The sequence below is a fragment of the Dermochelys coriacea genome, chromosome 2, assembly GCF_009764565.3.
Source record: "Dermochelys coriacea isolate rDerCor1 chromosome 2, rDerCor1.pri.v4, whole genome shotgun sequence".
Taxonomy (NCBI): Eukaryota; Metazoa; Chordata; order Testudines; family Dermochelyidae; genus Dermochelys; species Dermochelys coriacea.
This window is the reverse complement of record NC_050069.1, coordinates 25180815-25208639: the sequence shown is the minus strand read 5'-3', so window position 1 is coordinate 25208639 and position 27825 is coordinate 25180815. Positions and strand designations below refer to the sequence as shown.

At 39.9% G+C, this 27825-nt stretch overlaps 1 protein-coding gene across 4 annotated transcripts in view; it reads left to right on the top strand.

Moving 5' to 3' along the window:
• COL14A1 (collagen type XIV alpha 1 chain) overlaps positions 1-27825 on the top strand; it is a 181332-nt gene that overhangs the window by 97776 nt on the left and 55731 nt on the right. For all 4 annotated transcript variants that reach the window (XM_043507395.1, XM_043507394.1, XM_038393129.2 and 1 more), the window contains 8 exons: positions 5630-5794; positions 8198-8236; positions 8439-8577; positions 12793-12935; positions 15250-15359; positions 16917-17075; positions 23871-23948; positions 24228-24314. In XM_043507395.1, the coding sequence (XP_043363330.1) occupies positions 5630-5794; positions 8198-8236; positions 8439-8577; positions 12793-12935; positions 15250-15359; positions 16917-17075; positions 23871-23948; positions 24228-24314 (920 nt within the window). The remainder of the gene's footprint in view (positions 1-5629; positions 5795-8197; positions 8237-8438; positions 8578-12792; positions 12936-15249; positions 15360-16916; positions 17076-23870; positions 23949-24227; positions 24315-27825) is intronic.

Below are 27825 nucleotides of genomic sequence, written 5' to 3'. Positions count from 1 at the left end.
TATAGGAAAAGCGGAAGAGTCAAGGGAGACTACACCAAATATGAGCCCCAGGAGGATACAGGATGGGTTAAAGGGGATTACAAGGGAGAATAGGAATGGAAAGAAATTGCAGCCAGAGGGAACGGGATAGACTGGAGAATAGCACCTTTACCAGGAAAAGGCAGGTCTATGTGATCGGGGACTCTTTACTGAGAAGAATAGACAGGCCCGTAACCAGAGCTGATCCAGAGAATAGAAGGGTGTGCTGTCTTCCGAGTGCTAAGATATGGGATGTAGACCTGAGGTTGAAAAGGATCCTAAAGGGAGCGGGAAAGAATCCCCTAGTTATCCTTCATTTGGGAACAAATGATACGGCTAGATTCTCGCTGGAAAGTATTAAGGGAGACTATGCTAGGCTGGGGAAGACGCTTAAGGAAATTGATGCTCAGGTGATCTTTAGTGGGATCCTTCCTGTTCCTAGAGAAGGGCAACAAAGGTGTGACAAGATTATGACTGTCAACAGATGGCTTAGGCAGTGGTGCTATAAGGAGGGCTTTGGGATGTATGGCCACTGGGAGGCATTCACGGACAGAGGACAGTTCTCTGGGGATGGACTTGATCTGAGTAGGGAAGGAAAAAGACTTCTAGGATCAAGGCTGGCACAACTGATAAAGAGAGCTTTAAACTAGGAATTAGGGGGAGATGGTTGGGAGATGTCCAGGTAATCTCCACACCAGATTTTAGCATTGAGAGGGAAGAAGACGAAGTAAGAAAGGATACAGCCGTGGGTAGGAGAATGTATATAAGGAGCGAGGGCGGTGTGGATACTAGTCTAATAGGTTATACTGGCTGTAGAATGACTGTGCCTAATAGGGTACAAAATGTGAGCGAGGCCAAACAGCAAAAATTAAGATGTTTGTACACCAATGCGGGTAACAAACATCAGTGGGTATAAACTGGCCACCAGGAAGTTTAGACTTGAAATCAGACGAAGGTTTTTAACCATCAGAGGAGTGAAGTTTTGGAATAACCTTCCAAGGGAAGCAGTGGGGGCAAAAGATCTATCTGGTTTTAAGATTCTACTCGATAAGTTTATGGAGGAGATGGTATGATGGGATAATGGGATTTTGGTATGTAATTGATCTTTAAATATTCAGGGTAAATAGGCCAAATCCCCTGAGATGGGATATTAGATGGATGGGATCTGATTTACTATAGAAAATTCTTTCCTGGGTATCTGGCTGGTGAATCTTGCCCATGTGCTCAGGGTTTAGCTGATTGCCATATTTGGGGTCAGGAAGGAATTTTCCTCCAGGGCAGATTGGAGAGGCCCTGGAGGTTTTTTTGCCTTCCTCTGTAGCATGGGGCATGGTTGACTGGAGGGAGGCTTCTCTGCTCCTTGAAGTTTTGAACCATGATTTAAGGACTTCAATAGCTCAGACATGGGTGAGGTGTTTCATAGGAGTGGGTGGGTGACATTCTGTGGCCTGCGCTGTGCAGGAGGTCGGACTAGATGATCAGAATGGTCCCTTCTGACCTTAGTATCTATGAATCTATGAACAAAATGGAGGAACTAGAGCTACTGGTGCAGGAAGTGAAACCAGATATTCTAGGGATAACAGAAACATGGTGGAATAGTAGTCATGACTGGACTACAGGTATTGAAGGGTATGTGCTCTTTAGGAAAGACAGAAACAAAGGTAAAGGTGGTGGAGTAGCATTGTATATCAATGATGAGGTAGAATGTAAAGAAATAAGAAGCGATGCAATGGATAAGAGGGAGTCCGTCTGGGCAAAAATTACATTGGGGAAGATAACTAGTAAAGCCTCTCCTACGATAGTGCTTGGGGTGTGCTATAGACCTCCGGGATCTAATTTGGATATGGATAGAGCCCTTTTTAATGTTTTTAATCAAGTAAATTCTAATGGAAACTGCGTGATCATGGGAGACTTTAACTTCCCAGATATAGACTGGAGGACCAGTGCTAGTAATAATAATAGGGCTCAGATTTTCCTAGATGCGATAGCTGATGGATTCCTTCATCAAGTAGTTGCTGAACCGACTAGAGGGGATGCCATTTTAGATTTAATTTTGGTGAGTAGCGAGGACCTCATAGAAGAAATGGTTGTAGGGGACAATCTTGGCTCAAGTGATCATGAGCTAATTCAGTTCAAACTAAATGGAAGGATTAACAAAAATAAATCTCCAACTAGGGTTTTTGATTTCAAAAGGGCTGACTTTCAAAAATTAAGGAAATTAATTAGGGAAGTGGATTGGACTGAAGAACTTAAGGATCTAAAGTAGAGGAGGCCTGGGATTACTTTAAATCAAAGCTGCAGAAGCTATCGGAAGCCTGTATCCCAAGAAAGGGGAAAAAATTCATAGGAAGGAGTTGTAGACCAAGCTGGATGAGCAAGCATCTTAGAGAGATGATTAAGAAGAAGCAGAAAGCATACAGGGAGTGGAAGATGGGAGGGATCAGCAAGGATAGCTACCTAATTGAGGTCAGAATATGTAGGGATAAAGTGAGACAGGCTAAAAATCGAGTCGAGTTGGACCTTGCAAAGGGAATTAAAACCAATAGTAAAAGGTTCTATAGCCATATAAATAAGAAGAAAACTAAAAAAGAAGAAGTGGGGCCGCTAAACACTGAGGATGGAATGGAGGTTACGGATAATCTAGGCATGGCCCAATATCTAAACAAATACTTTGCCTCAGTCTTTAATAAGGCTAAAGAGGATCTTAGGGATAATGGTAGCATGACAAATGGGAATGAGGATATGGAGGTAGATATTACCATATCTGAGGTAGAAGCGAAACTCAAACAGCTTAATGGGACTAAATCGGGGGCCCCGATAATCTTCATCCAAGAATATTAAAGGAATTGGCACCTGAAATTTCAAGCCCATTAGCAAGAATTTTTAATGAATCTGTAAACTCAGGAGTCGTACCGAATGATTGGAGAATTGCTAATATAGTTCCTATTTTTAAGAAAAGGAAAAAAAGTGATCCGGGTAACTACAGGCCAGTTAGTTTGACATCTGTAGTATGCAAGGTCCTGGAAAAAATTTTGAAGGAGAAATTAATTAAGGACATTGAAGTCAATGGTAAATGGGACAAAATACAACATGGTTTTACAAAAGGTAGATCGTGCCAAACCAACCTAATCTCCTTTTTTGAAAAAGTAACAGATTTTTTAGATAAAGGAAATGCAGTGGATCTAATTTACCTAGATTTCAGTAAGGCATTTGATACCGTGCCACATGAGGAATTATTAGTTAAATTGGAGAAGATGGGAATCAATATGAACATCAAAAGGTGGATAAGAAATTGGTTAAAGGGGAGACTGCAGCGGGTCCTACTGAAAGGCGAACTGTCAGGCTGGAGAGAAGTTACCAGTGGAGTTCCTCAGGGATCAGTTTTGGGACCAATCTTATTTAATCTTTTTATTACTGACCTTGGCACAAAAAGTGGGAGTGTGCTAATAAAGTTTGCAGATGATACAAAGCTGGGAGGTATTGCCAATTCAGAGAAGGATCGGTATATTATACAGGAGGATCTGGATGACCTTGTAAACTGGAGTAATAGTAATAGGATGAAATTTAATAGTGAGAAATGTAAGGTTATGCATTTAGGGATTAATAACAAGAATTTTAGTTATAAGTTGGGGACGCATCAATTAGAAGTAATGGAAGAGGAGAAGGACCTTGGAGTATTGGTTGATCATAGGATGACTATGAACTGCCAATTTGATATGGCTGTGAAAAAAGCTAATGCAGTTTTGGGATGCATCAAGAGAGGCATTTCCAGTAGGGATAAGGAGGTTTTAGTACCATTATACAAGGCACTGGTGAGACCTCACCTGGAATACTGTGTGCAGTTCTGGTCTCCCATGTTTAAAAAGGATGAATTCAAAGTGGAGCAGGTACAGAGAAGGGCTACTAGGATGATCCGAGGAATGGAAAACTTGTCTTATGAAAGGAGACTTAAGGAGCTTGGCTTGTTTAGCCTAACTAAAAGAAGGTTGAGGGGAGATATGATTGCTCTCTATAAATATATCAGAGGGATAAATACAGGAGAGGGAGAGGAATTATTTCAGCTCAGCACCAATGTGGACACAAGAACAAATGGGTATAAACTGGCCACCAGGAAGTTTAGACTTGAAATTAGACGAAGGTTTCTAACCATGAGAGGAGTGAAGTTTTGGAATAGCCTTCCAAGGGAAGCAGTGGGGGCAAAAGATCTATCTGGTTTTAAGATTCTACTCGATAAGTTTATGGAGGAGATGGTATGATGGGATAATGGGATTTTGGTAAGTAATTGATCTTTAAATATTCAGGGTAAATAGGCCAAATCCCCTGAGATGGGATATTAGATGGATGGGATCTGATTTACTATAGAAAATTCTTTCCTGGGTATCTGGCTGGTGAATCTTGCCCATGTGCTCAGGGTTTAGCTGATTGCCATATTTGGGGTCGGGAAGGAATTTTCCTCCAGGGCAGATTGGAGAGGCCCTGGAGGTTTTTCGCCTTCCTCTGTAGCATGGGGCATGGGTGACTTGAGGGAGGCTTCTCTGCTCCTTGAAGTCTTTAAACCATGATTTAAGGACTTCAATAGCTCAAACATAGGTGAGGTTTTTCGTAGGAGTGGGTGGGTGAGATTCTGTGGCCTGCGCTGTGCAGGAGGTCAGACTAGATGATCAGAATGGTCCCTTCTGACCTTAGTATCTATGAAATCTATGACGAGTTTTGCTAGATAACGATCCAAAGCAGTGCAGACCGACGCATGTTCATTTTCATTATCTGAGTCTGATGTCACCAGCAGAAGGTTGATTTTCTTTTTTGGTGGTTTGGGTTCTGAAGTTTCTGCATCCGAGTGTTACTCTTTTACTCACTGAATGCATCCGATGAAGTGAGCTGTAGCTCACTAAAGCTTATGCTCAAATAAATTTGTTAGTCTCTAAGGTGCCACAAGTACTCCTTTTCTTTTTACTCTTTTAAAACTTCTGAAAGCATGCTCGACACTTAGTTTCTCTCAGATTTTGGAAGGCACTTCAGATTCTTAAATCTTGGGTTGAGTGCTGTAGCTATCTTTAGAAATTTCACATTGGTATCTTCTTTGCATTTTGTCAAATTTGAAGTGAAAGTGTTCTTAAATAGAACAATATGTGCTGGGTTATCATCCGAGACTGCTATAACATGAACTATATTGTAGAATGAGGGTAAAAAAGAGCAGGAGATATACAATTCTCCCCTAAGGAGTTCAGTCACAAATTTAATTAATTAATTTTTTTTTAATGAGCGCCATGAGCATGGAATCATGTCCTCTGGAATGATGGCCGAAGAATGAAGAGGCATATGAATCTTTAGCGCATCTGACACATAAATATCTTGCGACGCCGGTTACAACAGTGCCATGCATACACCTGTTCTCACTTTCAGTGACATTGTAATTAAGAAGTGGTCAATATTATCTCCCATAAATATAAACAAACTGGTTTCGCTTAGCTATTGGCTGAACGAGAAGTAGGACGGAATTTTTCTACTTTTACATTTAGTCAGGAAAAGAGCCAAAGGGCATGGTATGTTTGTATTTGATTTCTGCTCTTCGAATGAACACATTACAAGAATATTACCTTTTGTTTTATAGGTTTCAGCATTTTTGCTATTGGTGTGGCGGATGCAGATTATTCAGAATTAGTTAACATTGGCAGCAAGCCTAGTGAAAGACATGTCTTCTTTGTGGATGATTTTGATGCCTTCAAGAAGATTGAAGATGAGCTGATCACTTTTGTCTGTGAAACTGCATCAGCAAGTTAGACATTTTGATTTGTATTTGTGCCTGTGCAACATTCAATACCTGCTAAATAAGGAGTTTATTTATTCACTTTTCTATTCCAAAAATTCTATTTCCATTCCATTGAAACATACAGTGAGTTTTCTAATATCTCTATGGATATCATTGCTACAATATTATTGTGGTACAAGACTAATGGGGTTCTGGTTGCAGTTATTCAGGGACCTCTGTTATACTGGTGTAAATCCAGAGTAATTCCACTGACCACAAAGAAGTTGCTCTGAATTTACAGCAGGGTAAATCAGAGCAGAATTTTGGTCTACAATTTTTAACTGACTGTTTATTTTCTACAGACCCTTAACCTATTCTGTGATTAGTGTTGACTAAACATTCCTTATTTAAACAACATCTGTAAAATGCATTCCTCAGGGCCAAATTCTAGTATGTATATAGCACACAAATTGGAAAAGTTATAGCCCAAAGGGGAAGGGTGGAGCAGGACTTTCCTGCTATAATTCTGGCTCCTCTCCAAAGTCATGGAGATGTCATTCTTCTAGACCCTCTGTGACTAGAGGAAAAGAAGGACTTTCTGGGCCAGGGCCTAGTGGTCACAGGGCGTGATCCATGTTTCATACACACACACACCCTCATTATGTTCCATTATATATATGCCTGGGAAATGGCATGTATGTAGCTGACATGAATATAGAGCTGCAATCTGCTGGAACTGAATACACAAGAATGTTGCTTTCTTTGTATTCCTATGCATCCTTTTTAAACCCTTACATCTACTTCTTGATGATTGCAGTTTCAACATTATTCATCATTAGTAGGGCCCTACCAATTTCATGGCCATGAAAAATGCATCATGGACCGTGAAATAAGCCCTTTCCCGTGAAATCCGGTGTCCCCTTGTTCCTAGGAGTGCCCCAGAAATGTGGGGGTCCTAGCTCAGGCTGGGCTGGGGAGGGACAGGACTTATCCATCCCCAGCACAGCTGCTCTGAGGTGGCCGGGGGGGGAGACCAAACCCACCTCTGGGTGCCTCCCCCTGCTGCAGGATGCTCTGGGACTGGGCAGCAGTCCCAAAGGTTCCTGCAGCTGGAGGAGACTTTTGGGTTTGATCTTCCCTGTGCTGCTGGGAACGCCCCAGCAATGGGGGCTCCTAACTCCAGCTGGGCTGGGGAGGGACCGGATTTGTCCATTCCCTGCACAGCTGCTCTGGAGGGAGGTGGGGGGAGATCAGACCCACTTCCACCTCTGGGAACCTTCTGCAGCTGCAGGAAGCTCTGCGGTTGCTGCCTTCAGAGTCCAGCTCTGAAGGCAGCACAGAAGTGAGGGTGGCAATCCCATGACCTCCCTACAACAGGTTTGTGACCCCCCCACACTTCCTCCCCTTTTGGGTCAGGGCCCCCATGACTACAACCATGAAATTTCAGATTTAAACATCTGAAAATGTGAAATTTACCAATTTTAAAATCCTATGGCCGTGAAGTTGACCATAATAGACCATGAATTTGGTAGGGCCCTAATCATTAGACCAGGACTTTGCAAGCTCAGCAATATTATTGATTGGTCATTCAGGCCTACATTTTCAAAAGTGCCCTTTAATTTGGGGTGCTAGCCTAGAACACCTAGTGGTGCCACATGGGTTGCTGTCAGGCTCTGGGCTCTAGGCTGTCATGCCTGGTGGTTGGAGCAGTGATTGAATCCAAACAGATTCAGGACCAGAAAGAGGGCAATGCTGAAACCAGGATCTGGGGACAGGCTGTGGGTCAGAGTTGGGGAAAGATTCCATAGACAACCCAAATCAGGATTGTAATCTGAGTCTGGAAGCAGGCTGAAGGTCAAAGCTGAGTTGGAGTCAGTCCAAAGGTCTGGGGTTAAGAGGCAGGTGCAGGGCTGGAGCAGGTCAGGATCAGGGCTGGAGCACATTCAAATTAGGGCACAGACGAGGCTAGAACAAGGCTTGGACAAGGAACAGGGACAGGACTGAGGGTAGTTTGGAAGCCTAGAGAGTCAGTAACACCATGAGACAGCAGGAGGGTTCCTAGCCAAATGGTGTTCTTTTACAAACTTACTGGTGGTTGTGGCAGTAAAGGTGAAATATCTGTGCTCTGGGATCATCTGATTTGGGCCCTGGCAAGGGATATGCTGCTGCAGCATGCCTGAGAGTTGAGTCACTGCAGGCTCTGTTGGACAGGGGTGAGTCCTAGCTGAGTGAGCAGCCATGGTCTAGCTGTGGGTTTGCCTCACAGATGCCCAGAACTAGATCTGTAGACCTCACTGTTTGCTGATTCCACAGCAGACCTTCCCTGGGAGAGATTAGTTTAGTTTTCTCTTTATAGGAAGAAATAAAACAGATATATTTTGAAGTATGTACTGTTCTTCTGAGTTTAAATATATTTTTAATTTTTTCCAGCCTGCCCATTGGTATATAAGGATGGCAACAATTTAGCAGGTACAGTATTGTGATAATAGATTCTGCATTTATGGAATCATTTTCATTTACTGAGGTGCACACCTGTAGAATAAATTACTTACTTTCGTTTATAACAACAGCTGTTAATCACACCGTGATTTGAAGCTCCTTTATGTAGTTCACTTTGTCCCTTAACATAATGAATTTAAAGTGATATGTTTAGTATTTTTATGCTTTCCAGGATTTAAAATGATGGAAATGTTTGGTTTGGTTGAAAAGGAGTTTTCGACAGTGGAAGGAGTATCTATGGAGCCTGGTACTTTTAATGCTTATCCATGTTACAGACTGCATAAAGATGCGTTGGTTTCCCAGCCTACCAAGTAAGTATTAATATATGTAAATGGTCCTAGTGCCCAGTACGGGACGCCACTCATTTTAGACTTAGCATTTCCATGGTGGAAGAACATGGATACCATCATGTTATTTCAATGTGTGTTATAACTGCGAATAGCAAGAGTGTTCCATGGATACCCAAGTCCTGAACTAACTACACTTCAATTTTTAGCTTCAGACATAAACTACTTTCAGACAGGTGTCAATATGATGATTATCAATTTTGTGTATGCAAATTTAGAGCCAGATTATGATAATTTACTCATGTTCAGTATTACTTAACTCTATGAATAGTCCCATTGTTTTTCAGTGGGATTTCTCATGGATAGTGCTACCCACTGGGAGGAAGGGTATCAGTCTACCCCTGTGTTTAAATCCAGGATCTGCCATGCAGTTCAAAATTAGGACCAGGTTCTGTGGAGAGGCACACAGGTGGAGGTAAAGAATCACCCCTGGAGTACTTATTATCTTACTCCTTCAGAAGAAGGGTGATAGGAGGATCTTCTGACCTTCCCTTTATCCACGAGGACTCTGCTTCTTGTGCTATGCATGGTCTATGGCTCCTCTACATCCAGTTCCCCATACAGACACAGTGGACTAACAACATTGCAGCAGAGGAAAGGAATGGATTAGCTTTTATATCTGGGTGCCAATTACTGGATTACACCCTACAGAAATTAACTAGAAGCATTTATTGGTCTTAAATTAGTACAGAAGAACAATATTTCCACAGAGAAATAGTTTTAAACTTTTATGTTAGATACCTTCTTGATGTTTGTATGAAATTATCTTGTTTTGCCACAGTTAGGACTATACTCCTAGAAACTTTCTTATTAATGGCTTTCCCCATGTTTTGTTTGGCGGGGAGGCAGTTTGATTGGAATCTACAGAGGTTAGCAGTTCATGCTTCTGCCCTCATTTGTTTTGCTTATTATCTCTTCTGCTTTTCTATATGCTCTTCCCTTACCTCTCTGTCTACCTCAGCAGCACAGCCTTCCTGATTGCTTCACTGTGTTTTCAACCCTTTGCACGGTATTGAGATTGTCTTTCTCTGTGTTGTTAAGGACTCCTTACAGGTATGGCTCAGGGATATCTTTTTTTTTTTCTCATCTCATCTGATCTCATTGTGACATTGAATATTGTGGATATCTCTCCCTTCTCTGAGCACTGCATGCAAAAACTCGATGTCTTCACTGCACTCCCTCTTGGTTTCAGTTCTACCTCTCCTTTTCCAATTTGGAATGCTGTAAGATTCTGGTTTTGACCCTATCTAGTTCTCCATATATTTTCTCCTTGGGGACCACATTGTTAACTTCATCCTAGGTCATCACTTTTATTCTGTTCTATTGTACATCTGCCTTCCACTCAGTGTCTGAATCTTTTATTTTTCATTTACCAGCCTGTCTTGACTCTGTCAACTTCCACCAATGCTATAATTTCTTACGCTGAATACTTTGAAGACCAAAGCTGTCCTCCTGACAAAATGGTCCTTTGTCATAGAATCATAGAATATCAGGGTTGGAAGGGACCTCAGGAGGTCATCTAGTCCAAACCCCTGCTCAAAGCAGGACCAATCTCCAACTAAATCATCCCTGCAGATGATTATTTCTGACTTTACCGTCTCTTATCTCTGACTTTACCGTCATTTTCCTGAACTCAGATTTAAATTTGCTTTCCAAGCCGGAAATCTTGAAGAGACTCTTGGCCCCCAATGTTTTATATTCTTTATATTCTTCATTTCCCATACATGTAAATCTGCCTGGGGTTTGAGTGCTGAATACACAATAGAAAACATGTTGCTGGTAAGGGCTTCAGAGAGTGGATCTAAGAGCAGGACTTTGCCTAAGAATTGTGCATACATATACACAGAGAGAATGTACTAATGCATCCCATATGTGAATTGTACAGATTATAATGATTACTGAATGCAATTTTTATGCTGTTTTCTTCCAAAAATAAGCACGGTATCCAAAAGCACACAATTTCCAAAGTAGCACTGGGACCAGTGGGAAGTTGGACTTATCAGTAACCTTTTCCCCCCACATAAGGCATCTATACATGTTATACAAATCAGACTCATAATTCATATTTCCATTTTAGAGTCAGCTAGTGCATTAATCCTGGACTTCTCATTTTTCTTTTGTCCCTGCTCAAGATTGGTCAAACAGAGCTTAAATAAAAGCTTAGAGTGTAGAATAACAAACCCAAACTTTAGGAAATGAAATAAAATAACAAACATCTCTTCTATTATGAACGTCCCTGCTCTTCTGAAAAAATTCTGGGAGGCTTTCAAAAGAGCTGAGTGAATAACTGATTTTTTGGTTTGATGGCCAAACTGCAAAAGCCAAAAGAAAATTCATTGTGCGTTAACCAAAACTGATTTGGGGGGAGGGGAGGTGAGGTTATCAAGTAAACTAAAAACTCAAAAATAATAACAGGTTTCAGAGTAGCAGCCGTGTTAGTCTGTATTCGCAAAAAGAAAAGGAGTACTTGTGACACCTTAGAGACTAACAAATTTATTAGAGCATAAGCTTTCGTGAGCTACAGCTCACTTCATTGGATGAAGTCTCTAAGGTGCCACAAGTACAGTGAGCTGTAGCTCACCAAAGCTTATGTTCTAATAAATTTGTTAGTCTCTAAGGTGCCACAAGTACTCCTTTTCTTTTTTCAAAAATAATAATTTTGCATTAAAACTCAAATGACTTTTTTTTTTACATTTTGAGCGAGTTTTACCCTTTTTAGTTTTTTTTAATCTAACTAAATTTAGAAATTAAATGTCATTTCAAAACAAGACATCAAAACATTTCCTTTCAAAAATGTCAAAATGAACTATTTCAACTTCGATTTTTTTTTTTTAGTCAGCTGAAACTATTTGCCAAGTTCTACCTGAATTCATGAATAGTTTTCTTTGACTGATGAATGCACTTTTTTGGCAAATAAACTACCTACCAAAAATATCTGCCTATTTCTCGGTATCAGTAGATTTCAATTTTATATGTAAAGTCCATTTTGACTGGACTGTATAAAATTTTGGCTTCTATATTTATAAAATACATTCTGAATATAATTATAAAAGTTCCCAAAATAGTCTCTGTCACAAGTTAGTTGCTTATCTACCAATGTTTTAAAGGACATTTAACTAGAAAGGAAAGGTCCATTATAATGGGTCTTCCAACTCATTTATGTTTTCATCACATACTAAATTTATTTAAGGTTTCAGAGTAGCAGCCGTGTTAGTCAGTATCCACAAAAAAGAAACAAACCAGGAGTACTTGTGGCACCTTAGAGACTAACAAATTTATTAGAGCATAAGCTTTCTTGGGCTACAGCCCACTTCATCGGATGCATTGAATGGAACATATAGTAAAAAGATTATACAGAGAAGGTGGAATTTGCCATACAAACTATAAGAGGCTAATTAATGAAGGTGAGCTATTATCAGCAGGAGAAAAAAAAACTTTTATAGTGATAATCAAGATGGCCCATTTAGACAGTTGACAAGAAGGTGTGAGAATACTTAACATGGGGAAATAGATTCAATATGTATAATGACCCAGCCACTCCCAGTCTCTATTCATACCCAAGTTAATGGTATCTAGTTTGCATATGAATTCAAGCTCAGCAGTTTCTTGTTGGAGTCTTTTTTTGAAGCTTTTCTGTTGCAGAATTGCCACCCTTAAGTCTTTTACTGAATGGCCAGACAGGTTGAAGTGTTTTCCTACCAGTTTTTGAATGTTATGATTCCTGATGTCAGGCTTGTATCCATTTATTTAAGAGTATCATTTATTTAAGAATATCAAAAATCTCACAAATGGATACATTTAAAAATGTAGCTTTTCATATAATTCATGGCTTGATCATAAGCACCTTCAACTCCCATTGAACTCAGGATTAGGCCCTCAGTTTCTAAATGAAATTCTTTTTTAGTTGCAGTTTTTAATCTCTGTTCTACTTTATTTTAATTATCACTTCAAAAATGTAAAGCACCATCAAGTTTATAATTAAAATATTTGGAAAAATCCCAAGGTTAGCATTGTTCTAACTTATATCATGGTTGAGTAGATTCTACTAAGTGTAATGATGCCTGTCTCATATGGCTGCATGATCTTGATTTCAAAAGACAAATCCAAAGTAATAAAGAATGCTTTTAAATCAGCTTTACTGTGATTAATTCAGTTCACAGAATAGTCTTTTTGTTACAGATACTTGCACCCAGAGGGGCTGCCTTCAGACTACACCGTTACTTTTCTATTCCGTATACTCCCTGACACACCCCAGGAGCCATTTGCTCTGTGGGAGATTTTAAATGAAAAATATGAGCCACTTGTTGGAGTTATTTTGGACAGTAGGTATTTTATATCTTATGGTGTGCTTTTTTTGTCCCCTTGGGATGTGTGATTAAAAATAATGCTGAAACTAGGCATTGATGATGGTTTAAATAATGAATGTATTAATAAAATAATTATCAACATATTGAGGCTCTGGGTCTCCAATGGATTTTCTATAGATAGAATCATATATTAATCTGAGCTGGAGTCAGTTGTTCAGATTTGGATTTTAGTTACTGGTGAAAATCTGGAGTAACTGTGAATTTACATGGGTGAAACTGAAATTTGAATCCTCCCCATTTACTTTGAAAACTCACATTGATTTCAGTTGGCACTGGATCAGGGATGTAATAGAATTACTTTTTGATGTATACCAATGAGATCAGGATATTTCTCAAGGAAATGTTCCCTAGTGGATAGAGCACTGGACTGGGACTCGGAAAACCATAGGTCTATTCTGGCTCTGCCACTGGCCTTCTGAGTGACCTTGGGAAAGTCACGTCACGTCTCTGTGTCTCAGGTTCCCCATCTGTAAAACTGGGATAATGATGTAAAGTGCTTAGAGATCTATTGATGAAAAGAACTAGGCATTATTATTATTTAATTATTTATATTACTCCCATCACCGGAGTATAGGGGCACATCCCAAATATTTGAAAATGGAAATATCAGGAACATTCTTTCTTAGAAAAAATAAGGCCCACATTTTTAAAGATATTTAGACATTGCTGGGCTCAGCATTGCAATGCCTAGCTGATTTAGGAGCCTGTCTGATTTTCAAAGGGATTTAGGCACTTAGGACATTTAAGCTCTATAAATCACTTTTGAAAATCAGACTTAGGCCCCTAAATCAGTTAGGCAGTGCAACACTGAGCATTGCAGTGCCTAAATACCTTTAAAAATCTGGGCTCAGGTTACTTTCCCAAGATTACATAGGAAATCTGTGGTGGAGCAGAGAATTGAAGCCAGGTCTCTTAGGGGATATCTATATTGCAGTTAGACACCCATGGCTGGCCTGTGCCAGCTGACTTGGGCTCACGGGGCTCAGGCTAAGGGGCTATTTAATTACTGTGTAGATGTTTGGGTTCGGGCTGCAGCCCAAGCTCTGGAACCCTCCCACCTCTCAAGGTCCTACATCCCAGGCTCCAGCCTGAGCCTGAATGTCTACATCTCAGTTAAACAGACCCTTAGCCCGAGCCCCACGAGCCTAAGTCACATGGCACAGGCCAGACGTGGGTGTCTAATTGCAGTATAGACATACCTTACAGATCTAACCAATATGTTGCCAAGTGCCACAACTGACAGTCAGATACAGCATGAATGTATGAAAGTTAGAAACCTTGTATGATGATCATGAAAGACACTGTAGCATTCCTTGTGTGTGCTGATCTCATGTCCGTGGTTAAGATTGTAGTCAAGAACTAACCCATTTCTTGCTATAAACTCTATAAACGCTATAGACTCTGTAAACTCTAGCTATAAACCCAACTCTAGCTATAGATACAAAACAAGAATGCTTTCATGACTTCATAGAAACACGTGGTGCCTTGAAGTAGAGGCTAGCAGAATGTGAAAAGCTTTTAGTGCTTTTTGCAAATCAATTCAAAACATCTTCTATGATAGACTAAGCTGAAATCAGTGAGGATATTGAATGTCATCTGGTCACAGAGCTCTGCTTGCACCTTTCATTTGGGTTACATCTATGGGACAGTTGGAATGGGGTTTTCAAATGACCCTAACAGAATTTCAGTGGGAGTTGGGCACCTAACTAGAGTTAACTGGAGAAACTTTGACAGAATTATATTTCATCATAATATGGAATTCCATCCAAATCCAAACTCTTGGCAAAATTAGGTCAGTTTTGTCTGAGTTTTGTTTTGGAAGAAAAGCAAGAAAAAAATTTCTGACAATGTCAAAACATACTGTTTTAACATTTTCAGAATGAAACTATTTGATTTTTCATTTTGAAACCATATTTCTTTTTTTTTGCATTATGTTATAGTATATTATAATAAAATACAAAATTTAAAAAATCAAAATTGAAAATATGCTATATCAGAGGCACTATACATTGTAGTGATAAGGCATTGATTTAGAAAGTACTAATAACATAGCTTTTCCTTTCCTTAAACAGAATAAATAGCTGCATGATTTTTAGTTTGCGGAACATAAAATACAAATGATAACTCTATAGACTGTAAGGTTCTTAGGGCAGGGACGGTCTTGAAAGTTTTATAATCTGTTACTAAGACCAGTGTTGGCTCTTACAAATAATGATGCACCTTTTTTTTCCTCTCACATTGAGATTTTCTCTCTCTCTCTCTCGTACAGATGATGGTAAAACTCTGATTTTCTTTAATTATGACTACAAAGGGGATTTTCAAACTGTTACTTTTGAAGGCCCTGAAATAAAGAAAATATTCTACGGAAGTTTCCATAAGGTTAGTTATACTAACAGAAAAATGCATTTTAAGCATACAGAACAAAGATTTTGGAGTTCCCTTTTTCACATTTTGAGGATTTCTTGTATACATTCCCCTTTGTCAATGATTTCTTGTATTTTACAGCTTACAGGTCATCTACCAAACTCTGTTAAGAGAATAATTTGGCAATAATAGGCTCCTGTATGTAAAGGATTTGTTTTATTGGTGTTGCTGGTAATATCAACCATGATCTCATTCTTCATTATTATCTATTCACTTCTGTTTCTACCTATGTTTTAAAATTGGTCAAATTCAATGTTTTAGAATCGGTCGAAAAGTGATTTAGACAATAAATGGCTTTTCATTTGAAAATTGGAAAGTTTCACTGAAAAAGGAAAAATGCAGTTTTAAAATTTTCTGCAAAAAATAATTGGCCATTTTTGACCAATTCTGTATGTATAGTAGAGATGTACAAGGATGATCCTTTCATAGTCATTAAAGATCTCATGGCACTTCTATAAAAATAGTGGTAGTAGCCTTGGTGTTCTGGCTAAGTTCTAATAGTTACCATGTTCCTAAAAGTCTGGAAACGAAGACACACATGACATATTAAGATGGGGTTGTACTGCACATAGGAGTAAATAAATCCCTTTAATTATTCACTTTTATTCCTGGGCTCAAATCTTTCATTAGGAAAAAAGCACTGTATATCTCAGTTGATTCCCCTGGCCTAGTTATGTTTGAAAGGCACAAGGTTGGGTGCCTTGCAATTGTTTTGTGCCAGCTAGCCTGAGCAAATTGGCTATAAAGTTGTTGTGTGGCTACTGCCCCTCTCTCCCAGATGATACTCCCAGCACAGAGAGTCTTCCCCACTGCTCTGCCAGCTTTGCACACCTCTTCCCCCAGAAAGCTCCTGGCACAGATGGAGCCTCAAGGTGGGCTGTGTGTGCAAGGTGCAGGATGGGTTGTGACTGGAGCAATCCTGTGTGCTGGGTACTGCCCAGCTGTCTCAAGGCCCGTTAATGTTGGACAGCAAGGTGAAAATTAACGCAGCTCTCGGGGCAGCATGGGGAGGCTTGTGCTGCTATTCCCTATGCTTTCCTGTTCGGTGACTCAATAGGGGATTTTGATCTCGTAATGTAAAACTTTCACACTGATTTTATTTGACAATTTTGTCCAAATTTAGTAAATTTTACTACTATTTTTGGTAGAGTCCATTTGTCTTTTGTAAATCTGCAAAACATTTTGGGTGAAAGACAGTCCTGTGCGACAGGCTCACAAAAGGCCTGCACACCACTAAGTAGCACAAAAATCAAGGGCTCAGTGGGACTTAGATGGCGAATAATCCTTGTATTGGCCCTTTGCACCAGGGTGAGAAGATGGCCACCTGCTCACAGAGATTCCATAGGCAGAAAAAGAGGCTTAATTCATTGAATGGATTATCTGCTATGCATTATTTGCTCAGCTCCACTAGCTAACATAACATCAACTCATTTTAAAAATGCTCACTGTGTCTGGTAACCCATATTCCTTAGTCTCCTCTCTGTGTATTTGAATATCTTTACTTTTGCCTAGTTACATGTTGTTATCAGCAAGACTACAGCCAAAATTATTATTGACTGCAATCAAGTGAGTGAGAAGACAATTAATGCAGCAGGGAATATTACTTCTGATGGGATAGAAGTGCTAGGAAGAATGGTCAGATCCCGAGGACAAAGGGACAACTCTGCACCAGTAAGTGAAACAAAGGCCACTTTTAAACCATAACAGAATTCTTAAAGTTGAGCATGCAATATCCACAAATTTGTGGTTTTAGCGGAAACAGGATGAGCTCAGCTAGGACACAAGAGTTACAATGTTATAGAAATTCTGTGAAAACCTGTTATAAACTTCAATCTAGGCAAAACCATTTTGATTAATGATTTCCACAACTAGATTTTTCACTCACACACACACTTAGAAGTGAGTCCCCCTGTGGAAGGTACTGTACAGGAAGGGATGGTTGTTGCCCGAAATAACCCTCATTACACAAGTTAACAATATGCATAACTTGTGGGTCCAAATCATTTAAACATAATTATCAGTGATCATTCTGACCTTCCCTGTGTGTATAATTCCCCGTGGTCCTTTAAAATTTGCGTGGCCTTAGGCTTGCTTCCCATTGATTTTACATAAATGCTTTTACACAGACTGTCTCCATAGACGCCTCTCCCAGCATTCCTAGCTCCTTTAAAAATAGTAAACATTCAAGTACTTAAAAATATAAATGATCTTCCAGAATCTTAAGAAGAAGTAGATTGGGTCCTTCCCTCCACTCACTTCCCCTTTTCCTTAGAATCATAGAATATCAGCATTGGAAGGGACCTCAGGAGGTCATCTAGTCCAATCCCCTGCTCAAAGCAGGACCAATCCCCAACTAAATCATCCCTTGTGGTGCTTGCCCCCACGCAGAGCTGAGTGGCTATCAGAGCCTTGAGCAATCTCCCATTGTCTCTGCTGCTGTCCAGGGGGAAGGAATGGGTCCCTGCTGATGTCAGCTGCAAGAGTACAGGCATTCCTTTGCTCCATTATGAAGAATGTTCTCTGATGCCACATACGCAGGACTGTGAAGGTGCTTCTGGAGATTACCTGTCACAAGACCCCCTGCTCAGGGATCTTTCTTTCCCAAACACAGTAATCAATCTCCTTATCCCACAAAACAGCTCAGAGTCCAGACTGCTGACATCGTCAGGGTTTCTGAGGCAGTAAAGATTCCCCCACCCAGCCACTACCACTCTGGAGTCATCATAACCGAGGTTTGGGAAGGTGCAATTGGAGTCTGCAGGATCTCAGGGTTGCAGGGGTGGTTCTTCCCCCTGGAAGTGTTACTGCTTCATCTCTCAGCCAATGTGGCTGGGCAGGAGGGGTCCATTTGGGGCTTAGTGCTCTGAGACGGAGGGGGTGGGTAGTTCCACTCTATGCTTGCATAAAATTGTGATATTCTCAAATCAGACACAAGTATAGAATCAAAATTTTCATCTACTAAGAACAGAACAAGTTCTACAAGGCACTTTAATCCAAAGGCAGGCAGGTCTGACTTTTAGCTAGCTTCCTGGTTCTGGACCTGATCCTCAGCTGGTGTAAATCAGCATAGCTGACTTGATGCCAATGGAACTCCACTGATTTATGCTGGCTGAGGATCTGGCCCTCTGTATCTGACTCCCACTAGGTCTTGTTCCATGCCAACCTTAACATATATGCAGAGTCCTTGGATGTTTTCAATTAATAAGTATTGATACTAATACTTCTTCATTAAGGGTAACAGTAGGGATCCCAGAAGCTGAATGTTCTTGTTGTTAGGTTCTCATCCCAATTTAAATTGAGCAGATGTTTACATATATTTTTAACCTGCTTTTTTCCATTGCAAATTATTTTTTTAAACAACCTGCGGAGGGAGTCATTTTTAAATAATTGATTTATATCTAAGTTTTATCCGTATCTGTCCAAATCTTCTGAAATGGACATTCCCTTTGGGTGAGGTCCTGGCCCTATTGAATCAATATGAGTTTTACTATTGGCTTCAGTGGTGCCAGGATTTCACCATTTGTCTTCTACGATTGGATTTAATTGTTGGAGGGGAAAGTTTGTGTGACATGGAAATATATCAACTTATCAGCTGTATAATCAACTCAGTGCATTCTCTTTGAACTGTCTTGACCTTGAACCCAAGGCTTGGTTTGAATGGGACTGAGGTTCGTATTTAAAATTTATCACTTCTGATTGTATTTAAAAACTCAGTCCAGTCAAAAATATATTTACCCAAAGAATAGATTTCTGTGGGGGAAAAAAGAGCCTTTAGGCTTCAGGCTTATGGATGATGATTACTGAATATCTTGCCTCTAAAGACAATTAAACAGATCAACCTTTGTGACCACATTCCAGTAGTAACAGACAAAGGCAAACTCAGAAAAGTTTGGAATTAAAGAGGTCTTTGTAGGGAAAGAAATGGTGGCTTTTGTTGGAATCTAAAAATCTATAAAGGATAAGTCATTCAACAAGCGACCCACTCACTGAAAAATTTAGTTATGTTCAAATGGAAAACATGGCAACTTACAGAAGACTGTAATCATTCAGCTCAACACATAATTTCTTTTCTTATTAATATTGTCTAATCGGTCCCTAATGTGTATGTTTATATGTGTATATATGCCCCTGTAGACAACAGCAAGAAAATGTCCAATCACCAATTTTTAAAGGTCCAGGTCTAACCCTCTTATTCATGCTGAGTAGCAATTATCTAAGCAGTCCTATTAAGAGAGGAAGGTTGGCCTTGTGGTTAAATGCACTGGACTGGGACTCAGAAGACTGTGAGTTTGGGCAAGTCACTTAGATCTAGATCAAGGGTATTTAGATACCTCAGTTCCATTTCAGTTTAAATCAATGAAAGTTAGGTACCTAAATACCTTTGAAAATCTGATCCTTAGAGCATGTCTTCATTAATAATCAACATCAGGGCACTCTCTGGTTGACTCTGGTACTCCATCTCTCCGAGAAAATTAAAGTAAGTCGACGGGAGAGCATCTCTCGTCAACGCAGCATGGTAAAGACACCACTGTAAGTTGACCTAAGCTACATCAACTCCAGCTACATTATTCATGTAGCTGGAGTAGCATAACTTGGGTTGACTTGCCCTGGTAGTGAAGACAAGCCCTTTGTCTCACTCTGCCTCAGTTCCTCAGTGTAAAATGGGTATAATAATACTTCCCCATATCAGAAGAGTATTGTGAGGAGAAACACTCAAATGTTTCTTTGGCAATGCATGTTAGGTAAGTGCCTCATAATGCTGAAGCCTCACCTTATGTGAAGGAACTAGGTCTTATGAATTAGGGTAGAATTCTCAGGAGCGTCAAATTGATTTAAGAGCACAAGTTCCATTGATTGCCAATGGAACTTATGTGCCTAAGTCGCGTCAGCACTTTTGAAATTTCCACCCATAATAAATTAATAATACTTTTGTTTTCCTTTGCCAAAGAGGAAAATGGTGGCACTAATTCAAGAGAATCCAGCAGTAGGAAGACAAAACTGACCCTGGAAGATTTTGAGCCAAATCCTAAAAAATAGCAAATTATTAAACACTCTGGAGCTTTGATCATTAAAATAAGCAATACATTCAAATGTTAGCATTACTGAAATAGAGCCAAGATTAATTTACTGTATATGTTACTGATACAGTAACAGTACAGTAACTACTGTAGTAAAACCTTGTGCATGTGTTACCTACACACCTCCTGGGTGTGATGTTCTGTCCCATCCAGTGGCACTGAGACCACTTAGAGAGAGAGAGAGAGAGAGAGAGAGAGAGAGAGAGAGAGAGATTAATGAGTCTGCTCTACAGCCTTAGCTAACAGCCAGTTGTCTTTTAGTTTATGCGGTAGAGGCTCATGCACTAAGCTTCAGAGGTCCCCAGTTCGATCCCACCCGCCAACGATGGGGGTCTGTCAGTGTTACACATGAACAATGAGAACAGCTGTGGACTAGTTGGTATTGCAAAGGATTTTGGGAATTCAAAATTTGGTTTAATCCTAAATTGGAACAAAAACTGAAAAATTTGAAATTTTCCACAAAAGAAATTTCAAAACATTTTAGTTTCAGGTTGATCAAAACATTTTGTATCAGCAAAATCTAAATGTTTTGTTCTAATTTCATCTTTTAAAAATATATTGTATAATACACAATATAATATAAAATTAAAAACATTCAAAACAAAAAATCAAAAGTTTCATTCTGAAAATGTCAAAACATCTTGTCAGAACTTTTCCCTCTGTTTTTTCCTTAAATAAAATTCCAGTGAAATTGACTCAATTTTTAAGCATTTTGAAATAACTACATATTTCTACAGAATATGGTTTTATTGAATTTTCTGTGACCAGCTCTTAGAATAGTATCCTGGAGCTTTGTAAGCTGTCATATAATTGAGCCCTCCGGTGGGACTGAATGAACTGGACTGTTCATTTGGCCCTAACCTGTTGTTTGTTCACCTAACACCTTGCAACTGCTATATGCTATGTATTTTCTATATTTACTCTGTGTGTCAATGTATATGGATTGTAAAAAGATAATTGCAATAGGGTTATCTGATCTAAAACAACTTTAGGCTGCAATCCTTCACTGAGTTCAGCACAGGCAAACTCTTTTGTCTGCATGGCTCTGCTTGCAGGATTGGAGCTTCAGGAAGCTAAAATGCTATGAATGCAGAGAGCTATGAATGAATGTTTAATAGCAGCAAATAAAGCTTTGTTAAGTAATTTAGCTTGAATCAGAAGAATCAACCCACATACATAACATTTTAAAATCAGAATACTGACTCATTCAGTATTTAAATGAACACAATAAAGCAATTCAGATAACTGTTTCTACTTATTCCTTATTTTACAAGAAAATATTTTATCACTGTGGATCTATGGATTGTTTAATCTGGAGAAAATGAAAGTGTGTATGCATATGTAGAGGAGAGTGTATAATATGTGATATATAAGACGTGGCGTGTGTGTGTGTGTATGAATCACACATACACACACACACAGAGTTCATTTTAGTACCCTTAGGTATGATTTAGTTTTAAGTAAATCTTTCCATTCACAAAGAAATCATAGTTTGACCCAATCTCCATACTGGCAATGAAACAATGTCAGTGGAACCTTTAAATAATGTGTCTAGTTGAAATTAATAGGTAGCAGTAGCACGAGGTTTCTGCGACATATAAAAGTATTTCAATTTTAAAACTTAGATCCTTGTCCATCAGATGCTTACAAACACACTTACTTTTACTGAAGTGAGTACTTTTGTTGAAGTCCATGGGGCTATTCATGTGAATGTCTGCTAAGAGCCATGCACATGAGCTACCAGCCATGTGAGATTAGTAGGACCAATCAGGTGAGCAAAGCCACCCATATGGGCAAATGCACACAGAATTGGGCCATTAGGGAGTAGTGAAAGGAATACTCAATTTTAGACCATTGTATCTAGACAAGGATTGCAATTTTTATGAAAAATATTATTTGTCAATCTGTGTACTGATTCATTATTGGTGACACAGTGTGACATTTCTAAACTCCATTCTTGTGCCATCGGGACCCTTTTTGTTTTCCACTACTGTATGATCACACAAGGAAATAAAATTTAAAAAAAAGAACAGGATTTGTTGGTTAGAAGAAATAGAATCATCTTCAGGAGGAACCTTTCTGAGACCTATCTTTGCATTTAACAAAGGGTTTTCATTCTGTTTCGACAGTTCATTTACTTTCTGTTATATATTTTTCCGGTATCTTCATAATTTTACAGAGTCGATGACGTCTGTATTAAATCAGCATTTTCTGTATCATTTTAAAATGTATTGTGGTGTGGCGAACTCTTATATTTAGGCTATATCCTGGTATGCAAGCCCATTTAAGATTGCCTCTTCCCGACTTAGCTAGAGGGGTGAGGTGTTTGATTGGGCTAGCAGGGGAATGGTCACCTTCTGGGGTCCTGGTTGGAGGGCAGTGTGCTCTCTGTTACCACTTTCCCCTTCCTTTTTCCTGTCTCCCCACCCAGAACACTGTAGAGTGGGGCTTGGGCTGGGGAGAGTGAAGCAGAAGTTCCACCTCCTTTAACCCGTGTTGGCCAATTCGGGGAGGTAAGGAAGCCAAATGGCCCCACCAAACCCACCCCCTTGTGTGTTAAGCACTCCAGGACACACATCAGCCATTCTTGGTTCTAAAAGCAGTCCCAACCCCTTTGCCGTATAGATGGGTTAGCCATTAGAGCTGGGTTTCCAAGCTTGCTATAAGTTTAACCCAATCATTTTAGTGGGTCAGGAAGGAATTTTTCCCTCTTTGTGTGTGTTTTTGGCAAGACGTCTGGTGTTGTTTTGTTGATTTTGCTTTTCTCATGGTATCCTGAGCCCTGGCAGCTGGGGATAATAAGGATTGAAAAGAGTTAATTTAAAAAATAAAATAAAACTGGAAGTGGTAATAAATGTCACTAACTATTGTCACAACTTGTGACAGGTGTGCAGTGCAAGTAAAAGGCTTCAGGGAAACAGGTTCCAGAGTAAATCTGAGCATAGGACCTGTGAGGCCAGAGGAAGTATTTAGTTTTTACTGATTTCAGAGTAGCAGCCCTGTTAGTCCATATTCGCAAAAAGAATGTTTTTTACAGACAGAGCTCCTTCTTGATTGTAGCCTCATTCCCCCTTGACGGGGGAGGGTGGTGGGATGCAGCATGGGGCTGAATCAGGAATTCAGTAGCAGGAGTGGGCATGATGCCATTTAAGCCCATAGTGGTCCCAATTAAAGCCTGGTATTTTGGACAGGATGGTCAACCACACTCCCCTCCCCCCATCTTTATATTAAAGTTGGCATATTTGTGACCTGCTGCTTTAAATCTACGCACGTGTCTCTGTCATCAGTCTCCTGTGTGCCCTGATCAATGGCTCCCCCCTTTGCAATGGCTCCCCTATTCACTGAACTTCTAACAGACACGTTGCACTTTATTCCTTTTTTCAAACAGTTCCAGTTACAGATGTTTGACATTGTTTGTACCACTTCCTGGGCCAGTAGAGACAAATGCTGCGAACTTCCTGCCTTGGTAAGAATCCCTTTTTTTAAACTACCATCGTACTTTTTTTTTTCTTGCATCAAGACCAAATACTTTTGCATTTTACTCATGAAATCAATAGGTGAGATTTTCAAAAGGACCTAATGGTCTTTGGAGCAAGAGTTCAATTGAAATTCAATGGGTCTCATGCTCCTAAATTATTTAGGAGCTTTTGAATTTTCCCTTCAATATTTGTTGTCTTGATCTATAAATTCTCAGCTGTTGAATTTATATTTTGAATACAGACTTCCTATTTTACTCTCTCCTCAGAGAGATGAGGAAAGTTGCCCATCTCTTCCTCATTCTTGCTCCTGTTCCGAATTTAGCAAAGGACCACTCGGACCTCCCGGACCACCGGTAAGGGTTTATTCATGTTTGTACTCGGATGTACCAGATACTCCACTCTTCAGTCTTATTTGCTGGGAGAAAGGGATATGCTGTACTGTTTTAGCTATTACAATTAATTACAGCTGGCAGAGAGATGCATATTCACTCCACTTAGCTAGTGAAGACCTCATGCAGTAGCTTTAAAAAACTAATCCTATTACTGAACCAAATTCTTATGGAATAATCCAACCGCAGGGCAGTAAAATGGACTATATTTGTTCTGTTTGTACAGCAGTTAGCAGAGTGCAGTCCTGTTCATGACTAGGGCTTCTAGGCACGATGGTAATACAAATAATAATATGTCAATTTGTAGAAACTTTGGTTTCTGTCTCTAGAGTCAAGAGACATGCTATACAAATGCCACCCACTTGCCACTTTTTTTTAAACCAACATAGTGTTATCTGAATGCTTTCTCGTACACACGTTTAAATACACCTTGGAATCTAGCTTTCTGAAACACTTGATCAGTAACAATATGCGTATGAATTAAAGGCCAGATTGTGCCTAGCCCTTAGGAGGATGCAGAGAGTGTGAGGCAGGGAGATGAAAAAAGCCTTTTCCACCTTGCATGGCCTGCATTAGAGGTAAACTCTTTTACAGTCTCTCTGCTTGGAGGAACTTAAAGACTGTTTCTCTTGTGGTTCCTCTTATCCACAAGAACACAAAAGGGGTACATGGCTGTGCCATTCTTCCACATCATCTCAGACCAGGCTGGACAAACTTCTAAAACATGGTGCAACCTACAGTCTCCCTTGTATCAGCAGATCAGATAGAGAGGGTGGTTCAATGTCTCCCTAAAATCTCTGCGGTGCTCTTACTCAGGCCACTGGTTAAATGCTGCAATTTGGCCTCGGTTGACTGATTTTTAGCAGTTTAAAAATTGTAATTCTAGTTTGCAATGATGGGATTATTTTTTTTCTTTACCAGTGTCCCTAACAAATTTACACAACAGTTGGATGTGCTTTTTCTTTTAAACCTGCAGTGTAAACCTGTATGATTAGCTTCATAGGACTGGCACTAAGTTTACATAGAGATTTTCATGTAAATTGTGGACCTCAGGTTTGGAATTCATTAATACATTTATGCGAACACAGAGAGATATAGATGGCATATAATCACATTGTAAAGGGACAGAGAAGAAGGAGAAGGGAGAAGAGCTGTTGTGATTAAGTAAAAAATGTTGACTCAGGAAGGAAAATAGTTTTCTGAAAAACCTTGAGTGCACAAATCAGACTAGACACTGGACAGGCCCAACTTGCACTTTAGACACGTGCACAGCATATCCAAGCCGACACTTATCCTGGCAGCATCTTGGCGGTTAATCTTTTTACAAGAATGAACTGTTCTTGAACATGTTTTCTGTGTCTGAACAGCCAGAGTTCATTTCAAGTGGATACAGGAATCCTGTCAAAATTCTAATTATTTTAAGGACAATATGATTTTTATCTTGTGGTCCTTCAGTGGTGTCAATGGGTGTGATATGTGTGAAAGGACTGCTAAACTAGCCCCTCAGGGCTGTAATTATCTGACACTACTGCGGGCTTTTTCAAGAAACACCTTTCACCTGATGGGATTTTTGCATTCAAGTGGAATCAATTCTAGCTAGGATTCTAGGATCAAATTAATCCCTGCCATGACTCCATGGTGGCCCCTGAACTTTACAGAAACATGCTTCTTTTCAACATTGGTAGGCATTTTTCTTTCACTGTTGTTTTTTACTCCTACAAAATGTGCCTCTTATGGTGGCTAGTGAATCAAAATTGTATTGCCACATGTATTTTTAGAGTATACCAGGCCAATGATATAATACAGGATAAGTCCTGGGTAAATTGTTTCTTTCCTTTTAATAATCCAGTGCTTTAGAATAACTCTGATGTTTAGTGGTTTATCTAAAATCATCCATTTTAATTTACTCTATTTTATTGTCATTAATTTAGTCTGTTCTATTTTGTACTGTGTATCCTTTTCTTTCCCATATGTCTCATGTATAATATTTTAAGATGCCTATGGTAGTGGAATCTACATTTTTAATAATCATTAACCCAGTCATTTTGCACCTTGTGAGTGAAATAAATTTTAGCTTGGCATTTAAAAAAGTAACCGTGTGAGTCCCCTCAGTTATCACAATGGCACCAAGAAAGGAAGATTTGGAGGCAGACGCTCCCTTAGAATTATAAGTAAGAGCAGAACTTTGTTGACATTCTCTTACAATAGGCTAGGTCTTAGGAAAACATCCTGATCTGTTCCTTTGAGCTATATGCTATTGAAGTTTGTTTTGAATTGATTGGTGAACTAGAAAATAGTTCATGTTAGCCTGACATACCTGCCTTATGTACTCAAAAGAAAGGAAGGATAATTGCCTATGCTGAAATCTCTCAAGTGTGATGTATGCCAAACCCTCCCCAAATAGCTGCATATGGATAGATATTTCAGAAATTCTATTTCAGTGGAGATGGGTAGTGAATACACTTGCCTTGCTTTCTTTTCTCTAGCAGAGAAATTGCATGAAAATAAATAGATGGATTAAGTAATTTTGAGTAGAGACATTAAGCCCCAGTCCTGCAGCTACTTCATGTGCAAAGATTTATTTGAAGTCAGTGGGAGGTTTGGATGTGGAAGGCTTGCAGACTCAGGCCCTAATTGGTTGTGAGGGAATGTTCTCAATCCCACTTCAAGTCTGTAAATGACTGTGTTATGAGGAAGAAAGAATAGCAGCCTTCCAGGTATGAGGGAAAGTCCCAAACCAAGTCATCAGGAGTCTTGTGCTCTGGAACGGGACCATCTGGCACTGAGAAGCACCAGATCAAGATTTCAAAAGGGAAAACTGCAGCACACTCTGGAAATGGGACTGCTTCTTTGGCACCAAAATCCCAGTTGGTATTGCCAGATCTGGCACCCTCTACTTCAATGACCCAAGTTATGAAAATTACTCCATCAACGATGATTCACTGCTCCACTCTGGAAGACCTTCTACTGCTTCCGAACTGGAGTCATCTCTCCACTCCAGACCACAATGCCCAGTCCCAGAACTTCAGTCGGTACTCTTTTGTTGTGATACTCATCCTCATCCACAAGCAGGGGTCAAGCCAGACTGTCTCTGTTACTATCAACAAGTAGAGGCAGATCAACACCATTTGCTCTGGTATTAAGGACTCCCTCTCCATGATCAACTCCTCAGAGTCAGAAAAGGACTACGATGGACACCCAGTCCTGGACTATACCCTGAGGCACTGCTTGAGGGGGTGGAGTTTCCAGCATTTCTAACTACTCCTGTAGGAGGGAATATTACCCCTATTTTCATTGGTACCCTTCCTGCTGCAGCCCAGTAGTGAGGGGCTATGAGATCCTTTAGTGGCAGTATTGGGCCTTGGAAGACCCATGTAATTACCATCCAGTATAACTGCTTTGTCGCACGAGGACTCCAGCATGCCTAGGATTCCTAGGGTAGAAGAGAAGCTTCCTCAGCCTTCTGAGGAACCAC